Source organism: Ascidia mentula, chromosome 5 (genome assembly GCF_947561715.1).
Source record: "Ascidia mentula chromosome 5, kaAscMent1.1, whole genome shotgun sequence".
Classification (NCBI taxonomy): Eukaryota; Metazoa; Chordata; class Ascidiacea; order Phlebobranchia; family Ascidiidae; genus Ascidia; species Ascidia mentula.
In genome coordinates, this window is record NC_138570.1 from 6,979,834 (window position 1) to 7,002,866 (window position 23,033).

Here is a 23,033-nt window from a genome sequence, read left to right on the forward strand (position 1 = left end):
ATGTCAGACATGCGTCTCTTCCTTTCGGAGACCAAAACAGACCGCGAAATCATACCGAATAGTTTATTTGCCGTGTTTTTTTCGCAACGAAGTTAACGCCAACGACCCGTTTTCATGAGACACTTTGCACAACCATACGAACAACTGAAAAAAAACACATTCACGTACACAAGTTTCGATCCGTCATAAGGAGCAGCATCTGCCATTTTTTGTACGTCTCCCTATACACCACTCGCTTTTGTCTCGCAACTGTAGTAGCCGGTGCTTTTACGTTCCCGAAAGCGACGCGTCAAACTGGAAACAATCGTCTTGCGTTTGGCGCGTCGTCTATCTCGTTGGTTGCACGCCATGTCAGAAACAGCGATAGCAGCAAATACAAAAATTCGTACATGGAAAACACGATGTGTTCTTTTGCGTCAGCAGAGAGAGGCTTCTAGTAGGACAGGTTTTGTTTGATGGTGAGCGCATCTTTGAGCATGTAGTCCCGAAGGGCCCAGAGTGCGGACTTGGCGGACTCGTGTTGGCCCTTCCCGTTCCCAAGCCAATGAACTGGCAACCTGGTCATACCATGGTAGAATTTAGCATGGTTTAATGGTTAATGAATTGTCAAAACAAATACATGGAAATTTTTCGTACATTAACGGTTAAGCCTTTGGAAAAGTTTTTTTTGTAGATTTTGCCATAAATATCAGTACTCAAACAAAAAACAGATTTAAAAATAGCACAGTACGGTATAGTTACATCTGCTCACCTCTCCATCTCCTCGCGACTGAGAACGACATCCTTCTCCTTAACCTTCATACTACGCGACCAGTTGCTCACACTTCTGCTTCCTTTCTCCAAACCTTAAAAAAGGCGGAAATTTTAGCTGAGATAAGACACGAGGGACGACAGGAGTTTTCCATTGAAATCTTTTGATGTTTTATTTCCGCTTTTAGGGCGTTATTTTAACCGCAAGGGTCAAATGGGGGAACATGCATCACTGACGTGGACACGCCCCCTAACGAATATCCCGGTTAAAGATTTGTATGTTTGGGTTTTCGATATGTCCAGTCTGTGGATAATTTTTATTTAAATAAGAACGCCATTTCGTGGGGAAATGTTCATACATAAAAATCCTCGCTTTAAAACACAAAAATATTTGCCATTCAACAAAATTACGGGTTTGCTACGCCACCGACGTGCATACATGTTAAAGGACTTTCAATGATATATTTGATTTTACCTTCGATGTATCGCAGATATGCCTCGGAATGCATGACTCGTTGTGCCTTGGGTGGTGGTTTTACGAACAGAGCACCTCTGCGCATGCGATGCTTCTCTGCCAAACTGGGCGGTTGTACAGGAGTAGGCTGATAATGTAGAGATATTGTTACGATTTAAGACAAAGACAGACAAAGAAAAAAATTTATCCAAGGTAAATTTTCTTTGGCTGATTAGAATCATTCTTAACTAACATGGCATAATTGGGGCAATGCCCTTTGTGGAATATAATGCAACACAATCTGCACCAAAATATTGCGGTAAATTTTGTGTTTTTTTTAAAATCTTTTTGACATTCCTTTCACCACATTTTATAAACAGGAGTAAGAAAACCAGTCATTAAAACTGCCTTAAAAAGTTATAATTTTTGATTTTTTACAATTATATCAGTTGGTTTTAGCATGTTATGTATATGAGCACCTGTGTAGGTGGTTGTTGTGGTGGAAATTGTCCTGGGGTTTGACTGTACGGGGTCATGGGTGATGCGGCACCTGGGTAACCTGGAGCACCCGGTGGTATTTGGTGTGGAGTGCCTGCAGCCATTACCATTCGGGGCTGTTGTTGTTGAGGATGGTGAACCGGGGTTTGTTGCATGTATTGACCACCCGCTTGATAGGGAGTGCCGTAATGTTGACCAGGGACCATTGCTGAGTAAAATGTTGCAAAATTATATAATGCAACTTTGGTAAAAAATGCCAAAAAACAACAATGTAACTAAGATTACATACAAACAAATATACATTTAACTGAAATAACACAAATAAATTTTTGTCCCGAAACAAAAAAAATCTCATATATTTACTTGGCTGTGGGGTGGATGATTGGGAGTGGACTTCATCTGCATCCTTCTTCTTTTTCTTCTTCTTGGGGAGGATCTTACCATCAGCCTCCAGTTTGGCAGTTTGTTCCCGAGCCTTTTCTTCATATTCCCTCTTCTTCTCTTCTTCCAAACCTCTCCATTCTTCTCCGACCTTAAAACAATTACATGTCTGTTTGAAACAAGTTTAAAGACTAAATCTGTAATCTTGTATCTGTATGATATCATGGACACTTGTACAACATACTCTGATGTTGCAATCATCACAAACATGCCTACAAGAACAATTATCATGAAAGTTTAAACTCATGCCAGTTTAAACTTGATACTTACAATTTTGCTGATTTCCCCAAAAGCCATGTCAGGGTTTTCAGCTCTTACACGTGGGTGACAATGACTCGCGAACAGGATGTACCCAGTTGAATGTCCTCCTCTTCCCTTCTTCTTTGGTGGAGGAGTGGCTGCGACTTCCTGATGAACTGAGGAAGGTCTGCTACTGTCTGGAGACTGTAGCAAAATATGTTTCGGCCATTACGTTTACAAATAATTTGAATTTTTTTACTTTTCATTTTGTACATGTTTGTTATCATTCATTCATTCATTCATTGGTTTATTTTTGCCCAAAGTATTTCAGCAATAGAAAGATGGGGAATGCAAGAGTATGGGCAGGGGGACGCTGAATTAACCTTCAGGTTTTCGGTGCCAAGCGTCACTCTTGGTCTAATTACTGTTGTCGGGTCAATGTAAAGCCCTTGTTCACAACCAAAGGCTTTTTCAACATTAAATACTTTTGAAGTGTCAAAGAAAAGAAACAATGCATAAACATAGAACAAAAACATTGAAGATTCTATTTCTTACCAGTCATTAAACACTAAAAACCTTTGAAATAAAATGTACAGATTTAAATACAAACATTTACACAAACCTGGAATAGGCCTGGAGATGATGCAATCATATTGGGATGGGGTGAGGTTGGGTACTGGGGTGAGTTGTGATAACCCGCCAAGTGCGGGTGTTGTGCAACACCACCATAGTTCTGGTTTTGGGGATATTGTTGCCCCATATAATGTGGGTGTTGACCGGGGGCTGGAGAGCTCTGATAACCTTGGTAAGAATATTGTGGCATCATGTTGGGCTGCTGCATATAACCCTGTTGTGGCATTCCTTGCTGATAAATTCCAGTCTGATTGGGGTAACCTTGCATTGGGGCAGCTTGACCCTGTAACAAGATGGAGCTTGGGGTAATGGAAATTTGGGAATGGAGTTCACACCAACATTAGGTGCACGGATTGTGACATCATACCTCAGCAATAGCAGCAGAGGCCTGGGCAGCTTCAATTCTTGCCTCATTTTCCCTCGAAATCAGTTCGTCTTGCACAAGCCGTGTGAGCAATGGAGACAGAACATACTCGGCCACTATTGGTTTCTTGTAGTAGTAATACTCATCATCTACCACCTAAAATAAGAGTAATGATTTGATGTGTCTTCAAAAACATGCAAACACAGTCAGTTTTAACTCTTTTCATGATTCAAAATGCTTAGATAGAAAATGCCAACAGACTCACAAAGCACTAGCTTATACCAACAGGATCAGTCTGGCTGTTGTTAGGACTCAGATACAGGCTACAGGCTCTGATAGTTTTTGATGGAACTGGTTGGCCTTTTATGCTACTATTTTTGACACAAGTGAAAAGATACATTAGAAAACTGTACTTTTTACTATAAAATGTACTAACACCTGAAACTTACTCGAGTGTCTGGCATTGTGTATATAAGCTCCCAGTAATAATAACGATTTCCTGACTTTGAACTATCCACCTGCATATAAAAACTCACAGGCTCACACTTTTTCGACTTTTGTTGTTCTTGCACTTATATTTTGCTTCCTACTACAATCGTCAAAAAAACTTTATCCTGTTCATTGTAAACTGCTGAGGCTCACAGCAAGATACTAACTGATACTAAAACTTGACTAATTAAATTCCATAAAACAGCACACTTAAAATTTCAAACAGAAAAAAAATTGTCCACATATCACCACATTTACCTTGAACGACGGAGCGTAACGCTTAACTTTGATTTTTTTTATCACACTGTCAGCATATTTCGACTCATACAGGAAAATGTCTTTCTCAGGAAGCTCAGATGGTCGACAAGCACAATAGTCCTTATGTGCCATTACCAAGCATTTGCCAACAACCTCAGAAATAGGATATGTGTCTTCGATGGAGCTCAAAAAGAGCTCATTCCTGTTAAGGAAAAGGATGTTGTTAGATGGGGCATGCTTGTTTGTTAGGGAGAACTTGTAACACAGTGCAGGTTGAAAAACAGGAACTTGTATCTATCGAAATGTTGATCATTGTTGCAGGTTCATCCACTTATAAATTGTGTAATTGTGCTGCTAAGTTGAATTAAGCAAACTGGTTTTCTAAATTTTGACCACTGAGATGTATTATAAATTTTGTATTTTTTTGGTAGTCATTATTGTTCTTTCGGTAAAAACACCAAAATATGCAAGTGACAATAATACATGCCAAATTGTTTTAGAAGCTTAGACAACCCTGCAGGAAGCAAAACGTCACAATAATACATATTTTTATTATTTAAACAAAGGTGTATACTTTATGATTTACACCAAAGAACAAAAATAGCATTAGAAAAACAATAAAAAAAAACTGAATTTTATTTGATAAATTACTTGTAAAACATTCTGGTGGGCTCATGTTCGACATCTGTCGGTCGCACAAACCACGGGCCATGAATCCACACGTTGGCGTGACTGTCGGTCCATAAACGCTCAATGCGTGAGATCTGAAGAAAAATATGACACGGATATCTTCGTGTGACCGAAAAGCACAACAAACAGTTCAATACGACAAAGTTATGAAACACGGATAATTGTTGACTGCAAAACCTTTTGTTTGAAAGTGACGTTAACTTATGGTCGTGGTTACGACGTTATCAATGTTCGGATTTGTCTGAATACATGAGTGTTATTATTCAGATTCTAATCCGAATAATTTTGTTGGCCGTAAATAGAAAAGTTATAGGAGTCGTGATATTTTCGGCGAATCCGACTCCACAACGTTAAGCTGCAAATGAAAACCCAATCACTTACCTTAAGATCGCTCGAGTTTGTTTGTTTGACATAAACACAATCCCCCAACTTGATCCACATGTTCTTTACGAAGTACTGACTGTAGTAAGTTGCTGAATAATAAAACGTCATGCTAACATTACAAACCTCTCCGGACAAAACACAACAAATCTCACCTTCACTGTGAGGATTCTGGGTGTCGGTTTTAATGTTTTCCCTATCCTTCGGTATCTCATCAGTGGGCCATTCCGGGTCTATGCCTTGCATCAACAGCATTTGACCTTTGCCTTGTACAGAGATACTCTCTGGCTGCTACTCGGACAAAAACAAGAATATTGTAAGATTTGTACGAATGGGAAAGACGTCGGTACTCACTGGCTTGGCGTCGCTATAACATGAAGGCATTCTGATCACAGGTAGGACATTTTCACGTTGTACGAGCTCTGTGTTGTTCGGTGGAAGTTGGAGGAATTTGATTCTCTTGAACGACTTGGCTCGGCTTGAGTAGCGGGATTCACACACGAACACATCTTCATCCAAAAAGCCTAAAACAAGGATTTATTTTCTGTCGAAATCTCACACACAAGTTTATATTGTGCTGTTAGTGTAACTGTATAAGCTATACGAACTGAATTCTCTTGCATGAGGCATAGCATTTTTTTTTAAGAACCGTTTACCCACTGGCAAAAACTCAACGTCGATATTTTCAATAAAACGATGTTAGGGTGCTTTTTTGTGTTTGTTGTGTTACAAAATTGAATTCAATGCACCATAACCCAGGTGAAACCTCGCCGTGTGGCAGATAAACGTGAGTCGATTTAAAATTTCCTTTTTTTGCCAGAAGGGAAATTCCAGAAAAAAATTATTTGCGGATGTTTTGTTCTGTGTTAATTCTTCAAAGAATAAACGACACAGTTCGGTAAAGCAGAAATTAACTCGACTTTAATGTTTTTTACCATTCGGTTTCATCTTGAAGTAATCTTTGCCGAGCATAACGAAGCACCTTCCTCTTATAAGAGAGACAGGCACGGTGTTGTAATAATCGCTCTTGAACACCTGGAAAGCACTTGGAATGAGAATTCCGCTTCTCGGAACACAACAACAACGCAAACCTCTTTGAGCATGAACTTCTTCGATGGAAAGTGGTACGTGGCTTCAGGTCTGAGAAACCAGACGCCGTACAACCTACGTTCCCCCGTTTCGTCAGTGTAAAGCTTCTCTATACAGACTATGTGATGAGGCTTCAGCGGTTCGGGGTTTTCAACGTACACAAAATCGCCCACGTTGTACTTCGTGCCCTGTTTAGGAAGGATTTAGTGGGTAAAACGTTTGTTGCGTGGTTTTGAGTGAGCAGAAACATACCTGGATGTCCATTTCGTCTGCTTGTGTCGACATCTGCATCTTCTCTCTCAGCTCCTTTCCTTCTTCCTTGATTTCTTCATCTTCTTTCACTTCCAGAGGTAATTTTTCCTGTGCAATTAACCGTTTTTCTTATATACTCTCCACCCAGCAATTACAAAATACAGTAACTACTTTGTCACAACCTTAGAAGCGTTTTAAGAGAAATTTGAAACTTGAAATCCTTTGTACCTTTTTCTCTTGGTCCAATTCAACATCGAACATTTTAGGGGTGAAGGCAAGAGCAGTTGACATGAGAGTTTCTCCATTCTTGCAAAGCTCATCACGAATCCTGATGAAAAACTTCTGTAACTCCACAACATCTTCATACACCTGATAAATAAAGAACCAATTATGACACCGTGATTCTTTTAAAATGCTTCTTATACCCTTCTAAAATATAACTGAAATCAACATTTTTAGTGTTGTTACATTATAGAAGGCATTATTTAACGCAAATTTACATCATTTAATGCAAATTTACATTATTTAACACAAAAGTAATCAGAATCCAGACCTCAGAGTCGGTTCGATTGTTGTTTCTCGCTTCTTCAAATACTTCAAACATATGTTCCTGAAACACATCCAGTCTCCTGTAGCGACGATTTCTCAGGTTCTTTCTGATTATATCCAAAGTCATCCCGGAACCAACTGCACAAACACCAAGCACTGAGTTGCTAGTTCTGTTACTTTTTGGTGCTTAATTCCACATAAAAACACAAAAGAATACGGAAACGATGGAAATTAATCTGGTACCTAGGACAGATTTTGTTTGTTGTTGAGTAACCTCCATCCCTTCCTCTGGACTTGGTTTGGTATCATCTGCACATACGGCTTCTTAAAGTTCAAAAAAGTGTTGTGACAACCAGGAAACATAAAAATGTCACAATAATGGAAATTACATGAAGGTAATTAAACCAACATGCATCAATTTTTATAACGATCACTTCAATCGGTTCAGATAATCATCAATGAAAAGAAAAAAAATCAAAAAAACTCTGATAATCCTACCTTCAGACTGCTGGCTACTCAATGATTCACTGTAGCACCTAAAACCCGAGAGATATGATTATATTTGATCATTTGAGTATCCCAAAATAATGAAGTCTACCTTCCACTATCATCTTGGTGACCCATCACAGACACAAACAGGTTTGTTAGAATTTCATGAATCAACTGATCGGGTGGGGTTGGTGTTTCTGTTTTTTCCAACTTGTAGAAAGTGTCGACAGCTACTTTCTAGCAGAAGTTGGTTGGGAATTTAAGAAACTTGTACATTGACATACAGTATGTGTATCACTAGAGATGTAAATATTATTTTATGAATAAATGTACTGTCTAGAATGAAATTATGTATCATACTTGTAGAATAAGGGCATCTTTGTAAATGACCGATCCAGGCTCGTTGTATGTGCAAGCGTTCTCAAACATAAGCAACATGTCAAGCAACATCTCCTCCAGTTTTAGGTAGTGACCAGCCTGCAACAGGAAAACAAAACTTAAAAACAATACTGCTGCAACTTTACATGGTTGCCTGGACCGCAATGGCACTAGATCGACAAACCTGCATTTTCTGTTGAATCCTTTCCATTTCAATGGGTTTCTTGATGACCTTATAATAATCTGGCAATTCTTGCTTGGTGGGAAGTTGCATGAAAATGTCACAGATCATTCGCTTGGTTGCATCGACATGGTCACGAACAGCGTTGAAGAGTTGTTCCAACTTGGAGTTGGTTGATTTTTTCTAGACGACAAAAGTTTGTTAGCATTCGGTGTTGAAATGGAAGAGATATCGACTTACCGTTGACTTAGATGAGGAAAATGTGAGACTCCCGCCATCTTCCACTTCTGGCAGAGATCCAGCTTCTCTGTGCTTCTCCAACAATAGTTTTTCCAAGTCATTCGCATCGTTATATACCTGGCAATGTATGATTGTAGGTGTTAACATAAAATACCTACGATGCCAAACAAAAAAAAGCAGTGCACATGATGTACACCTGGATTGCATACTCACATGAATATAAAGCATATTCAGGAACTATAATTGTAAAAGCACCAAACAATACGAACAAAAATTCTTACTTACAGAATTCCATTCATTGTTCTTTACCTCAGATCCAGGTTCATTGTAATGACGTGCGTTGTTGAACATGAGGCTGAAGTCCTCGAGCATGTCTTCAACGCTTGTGTATTTATCTTGCCGTATTTTCTTGTCGATAATTTTCATGTCTATTGGCTCTAGGACAAGCTTGTAATAGTCCGGGTAATCCTTTCTCGAAGGCTTCTCGAGAAACAGTGTGATCATCTCACGCCCTGACAAAATATTGCGTTTGTTGAACGGTTAATTTTTTCACACTTAATCATACAGTAACAGTAATATGCAATACCTTCCGCATTTTCAGCCTCCAGAACTGCATCATAAAGCATTCTTAATCTTTCCTGCAGTAAATCTCGTGCAGTTTGTGTTCTTTTTCTTCTGCGTCTCTTCTAAACCAGATATATAAATGTACATTGAAAATTCAAGGCAAAAAAATGTTACCAAAAAACATATTGATTATAAAATTGGGACCTTATTGGCAATTCTTATTATATGTTGCATTCTATCACTTTGTTAACCTTATCAACCAGTACAAATTCATGACAACAACACATCAGCATAATACCTTAATTTTCCCTTCATTTGAATCTGATGCACTGGAGGTAACATTTTCAGTTTTGATGCCAGAAACCTGTAAGTAAACCATGCAAGTCTTAATAGAAATAAATAGAAGTGAATATTTTCCAGATTTCACAAGTTTAGTTGATTGTATTAAAATGCACAGAACTGAAAATTACGTTTTCTTCATTTTCATCTTCTGCTCCTTCACCTTCACTCTCAGATTCCTCCTCTTCCATGCATTCCTCCTGACAAACAGAAGCAGACAAATAAAAACAGTCACAGAAAGTATGCCTTCATTTTTAAGTAATATGAAATAATTTTGGAGCCAAATAAATTAAAGGTTTAGACAGTGCCCATGTAAAAAGTGTAAAAAAATCCGTGAAAATATAAACTTTTTCACTGACGTTGACCGGTGACATTCCACTAAAACATCCAAAATACATCATGCCTGATTTGTAACATAGAATTTGGCTTAATAATCTCAGCATAAATAATGCTTATTGCAGCAAGATTTGATATATGGCAATGTTTTGATTGTGTTACCCAGAGTAGTTAATTTAATGAGACTCTAGGTGCAAGTTACAGATATAAGCAGATATCTTGTGGTGGCTGGTATACTACCTCTTTTGCAGCATAATCAGGTGCTTTAGAGGTCATAAATTTTTGAAGGGCAGCGGCATCCTTGTGAATTTGTGAGGATGCCACATTAAATTTCATTGCATTTTTGAAAAGCAGAACAAAATCCTCCTGAAGTTCAAGACACGTCTGCAGAAAAAAACACAGTTTTGTTGACATTCGCAAAACCACCTGACTTGTTGATTTTATTATATGTTATAGCCACTATCCAGAAAACACCAGTTACTCCCATACAATAATTTTACACTTCAAGGAGGCTGTTTCCAATCTACAGTGTCCGCACAAACTTACATCATATTTTCGCGACACAATTTTTTTGCGAATGATCTTCAGCGAGATGGGGTTTTGTATTTCTTCATAGTACATGGGGTAGAACCTTTTGTTTGGCAATCTTACAAATGGATCGGCAATTGTGTGGCCAATCGAATTTCTGAAGTTCACCACAGCATTATAAAACAAAGCCTACAGAAAAAAACAGCCTTTTAGCACGTTTCCATTCTGCAGAATGCAATTTTTGTAAATACCTGGAAGTCATCTTCAGCTGGCTCTGGTATGCAAACGTCATGTTTTGCTTTGCTATCCTAAAATTGACAGTAAATTATGTGCAAAAGCGCCATAATAAGAGTAACAATCAGCATCAATATGTAAGTTACATAAAATCACTGGTTCTTGGTCATGGATATATTTTTCCTAAATAATAATAAAATTTTGGAGTCAAATTGATTTTGATAGTGAATGTATTTGCAAACAATACTGTGCTATTTTAAAAGATATAATATTTCAAAAAATGAAATACCATACTTTGTACAGCAATGTTAATACAGGTATATGTTGACAAACATTTAGTCCTACCAAAATTTCAATATACATACTTCTTTTGACTGCTTATCCATTGATTTGTCCAGTGATCTTCCCCACGATCTACGATGTCTACAAACAGTACATGTGTTGTGGCAAGTTTTATAACAGAACATTATGTAACCAGTGGTAGTTACTTAAGCCTTGCACTTGTTTTTACTCCCGGAACATCTTGCCTTTTTCCTTTTTCAAACTCCACTATCTTTTCTTTCAGTAGTTGACTGATTTTGACGGCATCTTCATAAATCTGCAAAGTTAAAGAAATAAATGAAATTGTGGAAGAAAATTTTAGAAATTTTTTTGTTTATATATGCAAGAAAAGGTTAAAACCAACCTGAGAGCCTGGTTCGTTAAAAACTTTTGCGTTTTTCACCAGAAGCTTGACATCTTTTTCAAAATCACCTAGGGTATTGTAGACACCATCTTCAATTCGATCACTGATCATGTATAAGTCGATTGGGTCACGAATTGTTTCATAATATTGCGAATTCTAAATAAGACATCAAAACAATTCAAACAAAACAAATCCACAATTAAATTTGATGATCGTTTACCGATGTATCCGGCAGTTGCATGAACATTTGTGATAACACTCTGCTATTTTCATCAGTTTCAGCAGTTAGTGATTCAAATACTTCTTTAAGCTCCTCACTGGACACCTCAGTTTCCTATACGTTACAAACAATGATAAAAAATGTACACTGATTTCTCATTGCCATCAAACAAACTTCGAGTGTAGAAAAAGCATTTGTCTATACAGGCCAAAACTCATTGCATTGCAAAATCTACGACAGTGACACAGAAATCCATGCAAAAACACTAGCATACATTAATACTAAAGCTGCGGCTCTGGTCAAGTGCAACACACCCATGCTTTCAAAAGTAGGAAATTAGGAACAAAGTCACATATGCATGCCTTGTTTCTAATAATCAACCCAAACAAATGAACAAGTCGGGGGGCTATAACAGCAAAATTTTAAATTGTGTTTTGGGGTTTAATTGCCGACCTGTGCTTTAACTACTGCTTCAAAACTTGGAAACAAACAACAGAATAAACTACACGCAAATCTGCGGCATTTAGTAGCAAAGCAAAACAGCAAACAAAACAATAAAGCGAATGCAAAATATTTACAGGTTCGTAATCGGAGGGTGCATCTTCGCTAAACTGTTGTCGGGGTCTCGGCTAAAAACAATGCAAAACCAATGGAAAACTGACATACCATTGTCGGTGTTTGCTCAAGGCAAAAACAAAAATGTAACGAAACCAGGCATTGGATGCAAGGTTTTAAGTTAAACAATCAACAAACCTTTCTTCCAGCTCTCGATTTAGTTGGTTCAGCATTCTTCGATTCTTCAATTATCCGGGCTTTGGTGTTCAAGTATATTTCCCATAAGTTGCAGGCATCAGTGTACTCCTGTGACTCTTCCTGCACGAGTACAAAATAAACTGGCCATGTTTTATTTATATAATCATTTTATATTATCATGATTGCCCCAAAAAATTGTGTGTGGTGATCAATTAAAGATAACATGCTAATTCACATAATGGTTTTGTTACATTACAGATTATAAGACAACTAAACATGAAATATAATACACTGTCAATCAAAATGGTTGCTGAAAATTAAAAAAAAATCTTTAAGTTTAAGTTTTTTGATTCCATACTCTTTTCTACACTGAAACGTGAAAAGTTGGGAAAAAATGTTACCATACGTAGGCAGTTTGATTTTGCACAGTTATATTATAGTACATACCGGGTAGTACTTTTTGGCATTGCTGATCATCAACTGCATGTCTGTAGTCAGGATCTCAATATCTCTATATTCATCCATTCTTATTCTCTGCCCAATTTTGGTCAAGTCGACTGGGTCAACTATCTTTTCATAGTAATCTGGATTTTGCCTGACAAACATAATGAAATTGGTGTTTTTTACTGTCACTGGCATGAATAAATCACCTTTTTGATGGCAGCTTCATAAATGAGTCAGCAATAAGATGCCCATTTTCATCTTCAAAATCCTTCAGAATATCAAAGACAGATTGGGCCAATTCACTCTAAAAAGAAAACTTGTTATTTGCATGGGTGTGTTACACGACCATTAATTACACAGATGATCGCAAAGTATTTCATATGTTAATGCATTAACTTATTTATGTACATGAATAATCAGCAAATTTTAGCAAAAGCACAACATTTTTTCCAATCTGGCTATCAAGTAAGCAAGAGCTGGTTATCATACAGTGCTTAAGAAATACACACCTGATTTACAGCAGACCGACGAGGTCTTTTTGAGTATGGTGAGTCACCAGAAAACGACGAATCCTTATTTACAGTCTGCAGTTTACGTTTGGCTGGCATATTGTAGATGAAGCAGCAAATCCTACTGAAGGAACTACTTTACTGCAAACCTCATTACATTCGTTTTTCCTAAACAATATATGCTGATATCTTCCTGAAACAAGTGATGACTTGACTGTTGTAGTCGTATAATACAGAATTTTCGATACATTACCAACATATTAGAGTCATTGAATTCCCGTTCCATACCAATGTTTAAACAAATAAAACAAGTTAAACCAAATATTTCATATTTTCATACATCGTATAACAACAATTAATTCTGCTGGACATGCCATGTGAAACAGAAAAGTCCGCTCCTTTTGCAAAATTAAAACAACGTTTGTATCGCATGTCACACTTTATTTTGGAAACACAAAAGCGCCGCTTTCCACGCGATCTCCTAAAGGAATCTTCAAAGTATTTTTGACCTTCTGCTAAACACAGTGACTGTCAAGTCAAAAATAAAAACGGTGATTACATAAATTAAAAATGTTTATCAAGTTTTGGACTAAGCCTAGCTTGGAAAATTAGCATCTGTTTTTCTGTAAATGTCAATGTCGGAATGATCCCTCGGCATACAGTAGCGTTTAATTTAATTGACTTTGTTTGATTTTTGAAGCGTTTAACTGTATATAGCCTTACTGTATACACATAAAAAACCTGAACCAACTATATTTTTGAGATTTGAAAACCTCTTTGTCCCAAATGTGCAGGACTTTCAAGTGGTACATGATAGATTTGAAGCCGGGAACAGCTGCCATAGACCCATTACGAAAGAAACGCGATTTAAATATTTACTGGCTTTATTTGGCTATTATATGCCATATGAAAAAGTGCTAATTACAGAGATTTCAACGGTTTTACTAATTTTACTGACATGTCGGGGTGGCTTTCCTGAGGGAAAATTCCCTATAACTGAACCTGACATTTCTATAAACGTTCAAAACAATGTTGGTCGATACGCGTACAGTTAGTTTTAATATCGTGCAACATGGCAAAATCATATCGTTACTAGTCCGTATTGGACCATACGCTGGCCATTTCTTCGATCGAGGCTTTCGACGAGCTGATAGGGTCTATATAAGCTACTCTTTGCTATTAATCGAGCAAATATAGGCTACAAACGAGGTTTTTGTAGATATCATTTGAACTTTACTACCACCGGTTTGAGATGAACCATCAGAATATCGTGTAAAAGTATAATAAACTGGACGATAAAGTGTTTCTTCAATTTCAGTTTCGTCGAAAAGGTTTGAAAGGGTATGTTTGAAAAACTGCAATCCGGTCCTTTAAATTGCACGAATAATCTTTCGCGTAAAGTTGCGTTTAGTTTAATTTATGTATTTTCATTATTGGGCTAAACGTTTAGGTTTATGCACATAAAAAAGTTCATAGCAACCAATGTTTTATCAAGATTTGGACTAAAAGGAAATCATTTGGGAAGATGATCTGAGGCAAAAAGACACTCGATCGTCACTTTATTTTTTGTGTAGCCTAAAAGCTAAAACCACAGAAACCTGTTTATAGATCGTTTAGTTTATTAAATGTTGTGGCAGGGGTCATTGCAGGGACGGGCAGACGGACGGACTAAAGCAGTCCTTATACGTTTCTGGTTTACGAAATTGACTTAAAATGACTGATTATGTCACTTCCCCAATTTCCCCAATGACTTTATCACGACGACCACGAGTTCGTGTTTCATTTGTTTAGAACTGCAACAAGTGTGCGTGCTAATATATGTTACTGTGCTTTGAAATGCACAATTAACGTTTTATTTACAAACGAATCGACTTTTTATGTTGAAAGTCAAACAATACTTTCTTTCTGATCAGTAATGTTACTCGAGCGTAAAAAGATAAAATGCGCGCGAGGAAATTTAAAACAGTGCCACTAGCGGAACGTTTAATAAACCTTTTTGTTGTTGTTCGTGTTTTCATAATAGTAAATATATTTTTCCGTGGTTGTTTTGTTTTTTGTTAAGAGGACTAGTTTAACAAAGCAGTGAGTTAAGGTTGGTATTGTCGTTGAAAACAGTTGAATCCCTTAGTGTTGTTTATTCTATTCCAAGTTCAAATGCCAACTGAATAAAAGATTTGTTTGTTTTTTATGAAAATGAATTGGGCAAAGTCCATGGTTCCTCATGCCTGTTTTTTTATTGGTATGTGTTCGTTGTTTATTATGTGTGTATATCGTATAGGCCATACATTATTACACATGATACGCTGGCAGATTCGACCCTTCAAACAACATTGGAAGGACTTGAAATTATGGCATACAGTTCAGAAAGTGAAAGCCAGCAACATCTAGCACAAGAGGATTTGGAACGCTTGTGGCAAACCCCCTCCTCTAATGATTTCATTCTTCCATGCCTTTCTGTCCGATCTGGCCTGGACTTATTTTTATCTGTTAGTTGTTTTTTGTTTGATTTGCAATATCAACAAAACATGTATATTCCTAGAACTCCAAAAAAGGGAAAAAGATGTATTTTACTCCTTTTGGAGTTCTAGGAATATAATATTGATTTGTAAAGACAGATTCGTTAGTCACCGACTTGCACAGGCTGATATTCCTGTAGTCATTTTTTGACGTTTTCTCTATCAAGAAACATCTTTGTACGTTTAGGTCAAGAAATATCCACCTGGATCCGAAATCATAATGACTTCTATCAATATCCCGACAATGGTGGCAATTCTTCATCATCACCAGTTAAAGATTAAGTCATGTGATCTCAATATCCTCACTTTGGCTCCATCAATTTCACAACTAGAATCTCTCATAACACCAAAGTAAGTAACAAAAACCACGTAGCTAGAATTGCTTAAACAAACAGTTAGGGTTGTTACTGTGTGGCATCTGTGTATAAACTCATACCAAAGGTTCATTGTTATATTTTAATGATTATGGTGCTTCTTTACCACATGAACTTCTCATTGCTAATTAAAAATGTTTGTTGATTAATTCTAACTACACGTCATTGCATGTTGACAGGTGTGTAGCCGTTCTTGTTGCCCATGTATACGGAAAGCGATTTGACATGCAACCAGTTATTAATGTCTGTAAAAAACATGACCTTGTTGTGTTAGAAGATTGTGCTGAAGCTTTTTCGGGACTAAAGTACAAAGGTTTGCTTTACTAACAAAATAAATTTGTTACAAAAAGTTGTACAAAAGTGGTTTATTCCTTTTTGTAGGTCATCCTGAGAGCGATCTTGCCTTTTTCAGTTTTGGAACAATTAAATATGCAACTGCATTCGGTGGTGCTATCGTGAAAATTAATGACAGGTAACGACAGTGAATTGTACAAGCATCATTTTGTTGTAATACATCATTTGACGATTGTAGAAACCTATATGAGGAAATGTTCAACTTGCATGCAACTTATACCATTCAGCCAAGAGCAGAATATGCAAAGAAGCTGGCTAAATATTCCTTTATAACCACATTGTTTAACAACCCATCTATTATTAGGTTTGTTTATTTACATATTCATTCCACATGGGAAAACCATGCTTGTTTTTGTTTTAAACTTTTTCCAATTGGTATATCCTATTCTATTTTTACGTCTAATTGGTTTTAAACTGCTGTGACTGTATTCATGTTTATTATTGCATCATGTTTTTGTGACACACAAGTTTAAGGATCTACAATGTATATCTTGCAAACTTTGTTAGAAAATATTGCATTAACTTTTGTTATTATGATACTACCTAACTTCTAAAGATTTGTTTTTAGATATGTACCAAATGCTAATGGTTACAAATATTCAAGCAATTTTTGATTTATGATACATATCCGTTAGCATCAATGACATTTGGTATTGGTGAAACTGGGTGTGGCAACAATTTCCTGTTTTTAGATGGGGGCTGTCTGCATTTAGAATGGTTGGGGTTGACCACAAGGCAATATTCATACCTATGCTGCGCGGTTTTCCAACTGGTTTAATCAAAAACATCCGTAGGCGACCATGTTCTGCTTTGCTTAACAATCTGGTTTTAAAGTAAGTTGTTTCAACAAGTTTTAAACAATGTAGTGATCAGTTATTTTCTTCCACCAACAATGAACACAGCATTGTTCATAATACATGTCTGATAGTCCTTCTTACGTTTTTTCCTTATTTATTTACATCCGTTTGCATTGTTAAGTATCTTATATGTGTTCTTGCATTTGATTTAGTAAAGAAGTTGTAAAATTGTTTCAGGTTGACCTATTTCGATGAAAGTGACATGCATACAGCAAGGCAGAAAGGTGATTACCTCACAAAGCGACTGCCCAATGAGGCAATAGCAGTAGGCTGCGATGCAATGACCGTCAATTACTGGCTTTATCCCATACTTGTGGTGAGTGCCCAACTTCCCCATTCTGCTTTCTTGCACAGCTGTTAGACCAAAATTTTCTTTGTAACTGTGCAGGAACATCCAGTTGCATTCACCCAAAGTCTTTTTGATTGTGGTGTCGATGCCACACGAGGAAGCACACAATTGCAAGTGGTATTTAGTGATGAAAATGGGACTGACCAAAGCAAACAGGATCACTCTGTACCTCATACCAAGTACTGTTATCACATACCATGACTCTCTACTGTGTTGGGTATATATTAAAGGGATTTTAATTTACACAGGTTTATTATGGAACATATCGTGTATTTGCCGTGTCACAAGCTGGTGCCCTTTTGTGAGTTGGACAAAATTGCTGAAGCTGTGCATAAAGTAGCAGCTCAACTTAAGTAAGCATTTTTTGTTCAACCACAAGGCTTGCTTTAAGCTGGTTGTTTTTTAGGTGCAAAAAGTTGGATCTCCCTCCATTCGTGTAGCAAGCTTCATGGTTGCTGATGTTGTGCAATAGACTCAATTCAGTTTTTTCGTTTTATTGTTGAACACTGTGACACATCGACTGTGCCTTGAGGTGACATGTTGTTGTCGCTGTTCTGTATTCAGCCCTAGCTTGTGTGCTACAAAGATCTTGTGTAGCTGTATGGGCTTAACAAAGTGTTTGCGCTACATGGGGTAAAGGGGTCATAACCAACTTCTCTTGGATTTAAGCCAGGTTTTGAACAAACTTTTCTTTTCGGGTAAAAATTTGCTTTTCTTGAAATGGAAATTAATTTGCTTCTTTCAAGTTGTCTGATGCAGGTACTTGCTATTTAAATTTTATTGGGATTTCATGTGACAATCCTTTTGTTTGTATTGAGTTTGTTTTCACCTCATACCTCCTGTGGCTGTTTTTACTTTCATTGCAGTAACTGTGAGAATGCAAACCAAAAGTTTACGAAAAATACATTTTAGGATTTAACAAAGTTTATCAATTTAATTGTCATTTTAGTTTGCACCAGAGAGATTTTACCGGTCTTGTTATGCATTTGTTAAAGTGTCTTCCGTATTTATACACATCTATGTTGTTGTTGTTTATGAAGTTTCTCAATCACCTTCTCGTTATTGTTTGTTACACTAGAAGTTTATTCCAGTTTCTTGGTATGTGTGTTCTTGACCAAACAAATTTGTGTGCTGTCCATTGTCCGTCTGATTTCAACCTACAATGCAACGTTTTGAATTGTGTCTGCAGGGTGTATATGTTTAGTAAGATTTCAGTATGGCTGCACGTGGTGCTTTAATCGTCATTGAGGGTATAGACAGAAGTGGCAAATCCACACAATGTAAAATGCTTGTGGATGCCTTGACCAAAGCCAAAGGCATGAAATTTCCAGGTAGGGCAACCTTGGTACCTTGTTCCTCTTTTGTTGCTGAAAACTGCAGTGTTTTGCAGATCGAACGACAGAATCTGGTCAGTTAATTGACGATTACCTTCAGCGGAGAAGAGAGATGGGTGACCAAACTATTCATGAACTGTATTCAAAAAATCGCTGGGAAAAGGTGGAGACAATGCTCGGTGATTTAAAAAATGGCGTGACTTTGGTTGTCGATCGCTATGCTTATTCTGGGGTGGCATACACAGCAGCTAAACCAGTGAGTGTGAAAAGCAATTGTACACAAGACATTGTGTGATGAAAGGGGCAAAAACTATTTTGTTGTAGGGTTTCGATTTACATGAGTGCAAGAAACCCGATGTTGGTCTTCCAAAACCAGACCTGGTTTTTTTCTTGGATCTTAACGTAAATTCTGCCGCCCAACGGGAGGAATTTGGTGCTGAGCGTTATGAATCCACAGAGTTTCAAAAGAAAGTCTATGCAAACTTCCTTCAATTAAAGTCCAAGGAATGGCAGGTAAGGAAAAATCAAGTTTCTGTTTTGCTGTTATTGGCACATTTCAACCTGAGTAAAGTAAAACAGCATATTCTTGTTGCAGGTCATTGATGCCAATCGCACAAAAAAAGCTGTCCACAAGGAAATTTTAAATTTTGTCAAAACTGTTACAAAACAAATCGGCAGTAAACCAGTTGAAAAACTGTGGACTTAAAATTGTTAACAGTGTAGTGTAGCCTTGTGTGAATTTAATCTTCGCTGTACCTCGTTTATTGCTGTACCTCGTTATCATATTAGCTTTTCACGTAGAACAAATACTATGTTTAACTATTTCCCTGCACTGCCAATTATTAATTTTTTAAATTCCGTTAGTGTCAATACTATACTTACAAATGCTCAAAATTTGATTTTTTTCAAGTTTTTTATACGACGTTTTCGTAACAGCAGTCCATAGTCTGGTAATTATGAAACCAGTGAGTGTAGGTTGCTTTTGTGTCACGAAGCTGTGTAGGAATGTCCTACAAGCCCATTCCAATCAGCACATCCCATGGAGAGGGGTAATGTCAATACAAGATGTAAGAAATACTCTTCGGAAGATTGTGGGAGCAAAAAAATCTTTCAGGTTTGCAAATGGAAAATATAAGATCGGGAATATAAGAAGGCTTTTGTTTGTATATTTTTGCACTTATGACAGTGTAGTTGGCAGTCAATTTTCAAACTAAAATGTTTAGCTTTTAATTTAAAGACAAAAACATATTGTTTGTAATTTTCAAGTGATGGTAAACCTGATCGCTCAACGCTGGATCGGTATTTGGTGAAAGAACAAAAGGATTTGACCCCACGTCACATGACAGACAGCAAACAACATGTGCTTATACCACTATCTGACAAATCTGTTAGAGAAAAATACCTGAATGTATATGGATCCATCAGGTAAATATGTTTGTTTCGCAAATGCATGTTTTCCAGAGAAAGATTTTAATTTCATAGTTTTTATTTAATCTGTCGACAATAGCTGTGGCTAAAATTTAGTTTTTTCTGCTCATCTCACCCACATGTTTACTTTTCACTAAACTTCAAGCCGTAAATCTGCATGGTAGCATGACTGTACAAACCCAGGGTGTGAATACAGATGGTTTGTAATAGGTTCGGTCAACTGCTTGAAAATCTGGACACATTTGCAGTACTTGTTGGATACGAACACAACAAGCCCATCATATCAGAGTAGGTGAAAATTTGTAGCTAAAATAAACTTAACCATTTACAGGTTCGGTATGATGATGGAAGATCTGGACTTGTTGGCTGGTTGTATTGCTTATAGACACTGCGATCCACAGACTCTAGCGTAAGATCTGAGAAGAAAGTGAAAAGGGTTACCTGTGAAGTTGTAATAGCCTCTGTAAAATAGGGTTGCCATTTTCTCAGGAGTACAGCCAGACCTCGCTAATGCAGACTACTTTCTGGTTTTATCGCATGTTATCTGTTTAATGGAAAATCTTCTTAAGCTTTAAGTATGTGACGTTGAATGCTGTTCAAAGAACACCTACCAATTTAAGTCTGTACGAAATAATGATTTTAAGCATAAAGTATTTTGAAGAGCTCTGTATATGCGATCAACCGGCAAGGCCGAACATAACTGTTAGTTCTACTTGTCCTCCTTGAAAAAATTCTTCATGTTGGAGTTTCAAATTTATGACCTTTTTGTATCTCAGAACTGGCGAAAGTCCCCTCAGCATTGTAACTGCCATGGTGGATGAAATAAAAATACACGAGAATGAAATTGACTCAACAACTGACATAGACATGAGAGGGCACGTTACATGGGCTGGGAAGTCTTCGTTGGAAATTTGCATGTGGCTCCAACAACATGGCAAGCCGATTTTGGACGCACAGTTTGTCATGGTGGCCCGGGACCCCGAGAGTAAAAGGTAACGCTATGAATTATTAATGCGGCCAGGAGGGAATAGGCAACAAAGGCTGGGTTTCAGGTGTTGAATGATTGACAGATATTACCAAAATTGTCCAATATGGTTCAAATGCAAATTTTGTTATGCACTGTTTGTTAACACTGTTTCAAAAAAAATGACTATCTTACCAAATAAACAAAATCATTTTTCAATTATTTACATGTTATTTACATTTGAAAACCTGTTTTTTGCACATCACATGCACTGCAAATGATTTTGATAGCATCATTGAACATGTAGAGCTGCTGTTGTGTTTCCTCTGGAGCCAGAGGACAATGAAGAAGTTAAGTTTATTGAAGAGGGTCAGAAACACAAAGTTCAGAGATTACTTGAAGCCAAGGAATCCCTGCTCGAATCACCTCCCACCCCCCTAGAGCAACAACACATTCACAAGTTGTTTGTCAACACACTGGATCCAAGGTTTTAAACAACTATAATGGCAGTTAAACTAGACTAACTTGCTAAAGAGTATGTAAAGTGTAATACTACAGTATGTATAAGATTGTCCTGGGCTTTTTGGGGGGCTTTTCAACCCTGCAGGGGGTTGCAAGATAAATTTTGAAGGTCGTAGGTGTACACCAATGCCACATAAAATTCAATATTTAACTGCAGTATTTTATGAACTACGTCAGTGCTACTCAAACTTTCTTATGTGGTGTACTGGTCGCGCCTTTTTCGAAATACTGAGTTCCTGTCCTTATGGAAAGAACACTCAATTGCAATGTAAATCTAGGAAAACAGCTGCTTCCGTCTTATATTGTTGCATAATCATGCGATCTGGTGTGGCTATTCCTAAACTGATGAAAATATTTAATAGCCACATACCGCAGACTGCTGAAATACCGGTACTGGTACCATCGTTTGAATATCACTGAACTATGTCCCCAGGCATTTATCACTATATTTTTAGATTACATTTTACTGTTCACTGTAATCTGATACTAAATCTTTTTTGGGCATTACCGCTGCTGAAGATTAGACTGACATCTACCTCACCTGGTTTAACATACCACTTGGTTTACAGTTCCAAGTCATTCCGGTCAAGAATTCTACCACCAGGCAGTGTTTGGATGGAATCCACCAAACTCAAGAATGCCATGATCTGCTTTCCAGAACAACGTAACATACACAACAAAGTTTTTGGCGGCTATTTAATGAGAAAAGCTTTTGAGCTTGCTTGGGCCAATGCATGTGTGTTCAGGTAATGGCTGAAACCATGATCTGTTGGTACTTGAAACTCAACTTGTAAATAAAATTTTACAGCAATAGTCGTCCATATATTGCCTTTATGGATGATATTTTTTTCCACTGCCCTGTTCCAATAGGTTCATTGTTATTGATGTCTTCACAGGTTAGCTTATTTACAAATGTTGCACTAATGTCACTACATTGTGATAATTTATGTGAATTAGATCAGCTTCACAGAGGGTCAATACTTCATGGCTAGAGTTCACGCAGAAGTGATGAACACTCTCACTGGGGAAACTAGAACGTCAAACGTCTTTTACTTCACATACACATGTCACAATGAAAACCTGCCGCATGTCTGTCCCAAAACTTATGGAGGTTTGTTATTTTATTGTAACAAAATCTGGCAGAAATGAGACTGATCAAGTTTGATTGCAATGGTAAATAAACAACTTTGTCCTTGTTTTTAGAATCTATGCTGTACCTGGATTGTATGAGACGCTTCAAGGCGAAAGCACTTCCTCACAACTATTAATTTTTGTTGTATGGTGCACACAACCATTAGTTTTCGTATTTGTTGTATGGTGCATCAACATTGTAAAGTTGTCTGACCA

General features: G+C 37.3%; 4 protein-coding genes across 5 annotated transcripts; 3 read left to right on the forward strand and 1 right to left on the reverse strand.

The window, feature by feature from the left end:
• Positions 1–47: 47 nt before the first annotated feature.
• On the reverse strand, positions 48–13,176 carry LOC145902043 (protein polybromo-1-like). The gene is made up of 40 exons (XM_082989887.1): positions 12,989–13,176; positions 12,686–12,783; positions 12,483–12,630; positions 12,036–12,155; positions 11,861–11,911; positions 11,283–11,396; positions 11,063–11,218; positions 10,866–10,975; positions 10,743–10,800; positions 10,395–10,451; positions 10,162–10,332; positions 9,856–9,999; positions 9,411–9,479; positions 9,239–9,304; positions 8,963–9,062; positions 8,686–8,888; positions 8,377–8,493; positions 8,140–8,319; positions 7,938–8,054; positions 7,687–7,814; positions 7,587–7,624; positions 7,332–7,412; positions 7,093–7,226; positions 6,768–6,908; positions 6,540–6,647; positions 6,290–6,475; positions 6,134–6,233; positions 5,553–5,722; positions 5,354–5,489; positions 5,199–5,290; positions 4,779–4,891; positions 4,128–4,329; positions 3,384–3,536; positions 3,006–3,299; positions 2,414–2,587; positions 2,066–2,234; positions 1,684–1,910; positions 1,226–1,352; positions 752–845; positions 48–557 (listed from the first exon to the last, which is right to left on the reverse strand). Exons 1-40 carry the CDS (start codon positions 13,085–13,087, stop codon positions 434–436), a joined length of 5,169 nt encoding a protein of 1,722 aa, XP_082846013.1. The 5' UTR covers positions 13,088–13,176; the 3' UTR covers positions 48–433.
• Positions 13,177–15,016: 1,840 nt separating this feature from the next.
• On the forward strand, positions 15,017–18,628 carry LOC145901663 (uncharacterized). Its single transcript, XM_082989419.1, has 11 exons — positions 15,017–15,227; positions 15,299–15,474; positions 15,692–15,855; positions 16,058–16,191; positions 16,260–16,350; positions 16,411–16,536; positions 16,925–17,065; positions 17,267–17,405; positions 17,478–17,617; positions 17,687–17,791; positions 17,845–18,628. The coding sequence occupies exons 1-11, from the start codon at positions 15,176–15,178 to the stop codon at positions 17,876–17,878; spliced, it is 1,302 nt and encodes a 433-aa protein (XP_082845545.1). The 5' UTR covers positions 15,017–15,175; the 3' UTR covers positions 17,879–18,628.
• Positions 18,629–18,654: 26 nt separating this feature from the next.
• LOC145902796 (thymidylate kinase-like) lies at positions 18,655–19,478 on the forward strand. The gene is made up of 4 exons (XM_082990895.1): positions 18,655–18,769; positions 18,829–19,028; positions 19,097–19,285; positions 19,368–19,478. Exons 1-4 carry the CDS (start codon positions 18,655–18,657, stop codon positions 19,476–19,478), a joined length of 615 nt encoding a protein of 204 aa, XP_082847021.1.
• A 14-nt stretch (positions 19,479–19,492) lies between these two features.
• Positions 19,493–23,028, forward strand: LOC145901664 (acyl-coenzyme A thioesterase 9, mitochondrial-like). 2 transcript variants are annotated; one of them, XM_082989421.1, is made up of 9 exons: positions 19,493–19,886; positions 20,039–20,197; positions 20,411–20,488; positions 20,977–21,192; positions 21,472–21,651; positions 22,256–22,432; positions 22,495–22,582; positions 22,644–22,797; positions 22,890–23,028. In XM_082989421.1, the coding sequence occupies exons 1-9, from the start codon at positions 19,729–19,731 to the stop codon at positions 22,952–22,954; spliced, it is 1,275 nt and encodes a 424-aa protein (XP_082845547.1). In that variant the 5' UTR covers positions 19,493–19,728; the 3' UTR covers positions 22,955–23,028. The 2 variants fall into 2 exon arrangements, with proteins under 2 accessions (XP_082845547.1, XP_082845548.1); XM_082989422.1 differs by lacking the exon at positions 20,411–20,488 and adding an exon at positions 20,532–20,609.
• Positions 23,029–23,033: the final 5 nt, after the last annotated feature.

What these genes read in the sequence shown, in the direction of transcription:
- LOC145902043 (XM_082989887.1), bottom strand. Translation starts at nt 13,087, where the DNA reads ATGCCAGCCAAACGTAAACTGCAGACTGTAAATAAGGATTCGTCGTTT. An exon ending in TGGATAAGCAGTCAAAAGAA is followed by an intron (nt 10,452 to 10,742) that starts GTATGTATATTG and finishes TGTCAATTTTAG; the next exon opens with GATAGCAAAGCAAAACATGA. An exon ending in GAGTAGCCAGCAGTCTGAAG is followed by an intron (nt 7,413 to 7,586) that starts GTAGGATTATCA and finishes TTGAACTTTAAG; the next exon opens with AAGCCGTATGTGCAGATGAT.
- LOC145901663 (XM_082989419.1), top strand. Translation starts at nt 15,176, where the DNA reads ATGAAAATGAATTGGGCAAAGTCCATGGTTCCTCATGCCTGTTTTTTT. An exon ending in GCCTGGACTTATTTTTATCT is followed by an intron (nt 15,475 to 15,691) that starts GTTAGTTGTTTT and finishes TTGTACGTTTAG; the next exon opens with GTCAAGAAATATCCACCTGG. An exon ending in AACAACCCATCTATTATTAG is followed by an intron (nt 16,537 to 16,924) that starts GTTTGTTTATTT and finishes TCCTGTTTTTAG; the next exon opens with ATGGGGGCTGTCTGCATTTA.
- LOC145902796 (XM_082990895.1), top strand. Translation starts at nt 18,655, where the DNA reads ATGGCTGCACGTGGTGCTTTAATCGTCATTGAGGGTATAGACAGAAGT. An exon ending in CAAAGGCATGAAATTTCCAG is followed by an intron (nt 18,770 to 18,828) that starts GTAGGGCAACCT and finishes AGTGTTTTGCAG; the next exon opens with ATCGAACGACAGAATCTGGT. An exon ending in TAAAGTCCAAGGAATGGCAG is followed by an intron (nt 19,286 to 19,367) that starts GTAAGGAAAAAT and finishes TTCTTGTTGCAG; the next exon opens with GTCATTGATGCCAATCGCAC.
- LOC145901664 (XM_082989421.1), top strand. Translation starts at nt 19,729, where the DNA reads ATGAAACCAGTGAGTGTAGGTTGCTTTTGTGTCACGAAGCTGTGTAGG. An exon ending in TGTTATTGATGTCTTCACAG is followed by an intron (nt 22,583 to 22,643) that starts GTTAGCTTATTT and finishes TATGTGAATTAG; the next exon opens with ATCAGCTTCACAGAGGGTCA. An exon ending in CTGTCCCAAAACTTATGGAG is followed by an intron (nt 22,798 to 22,889) that starts GTTTGTTATTTT and finishes CCTTGTTTTTAG; the next exon opens with AATCTATGCTGTACCTGGAT.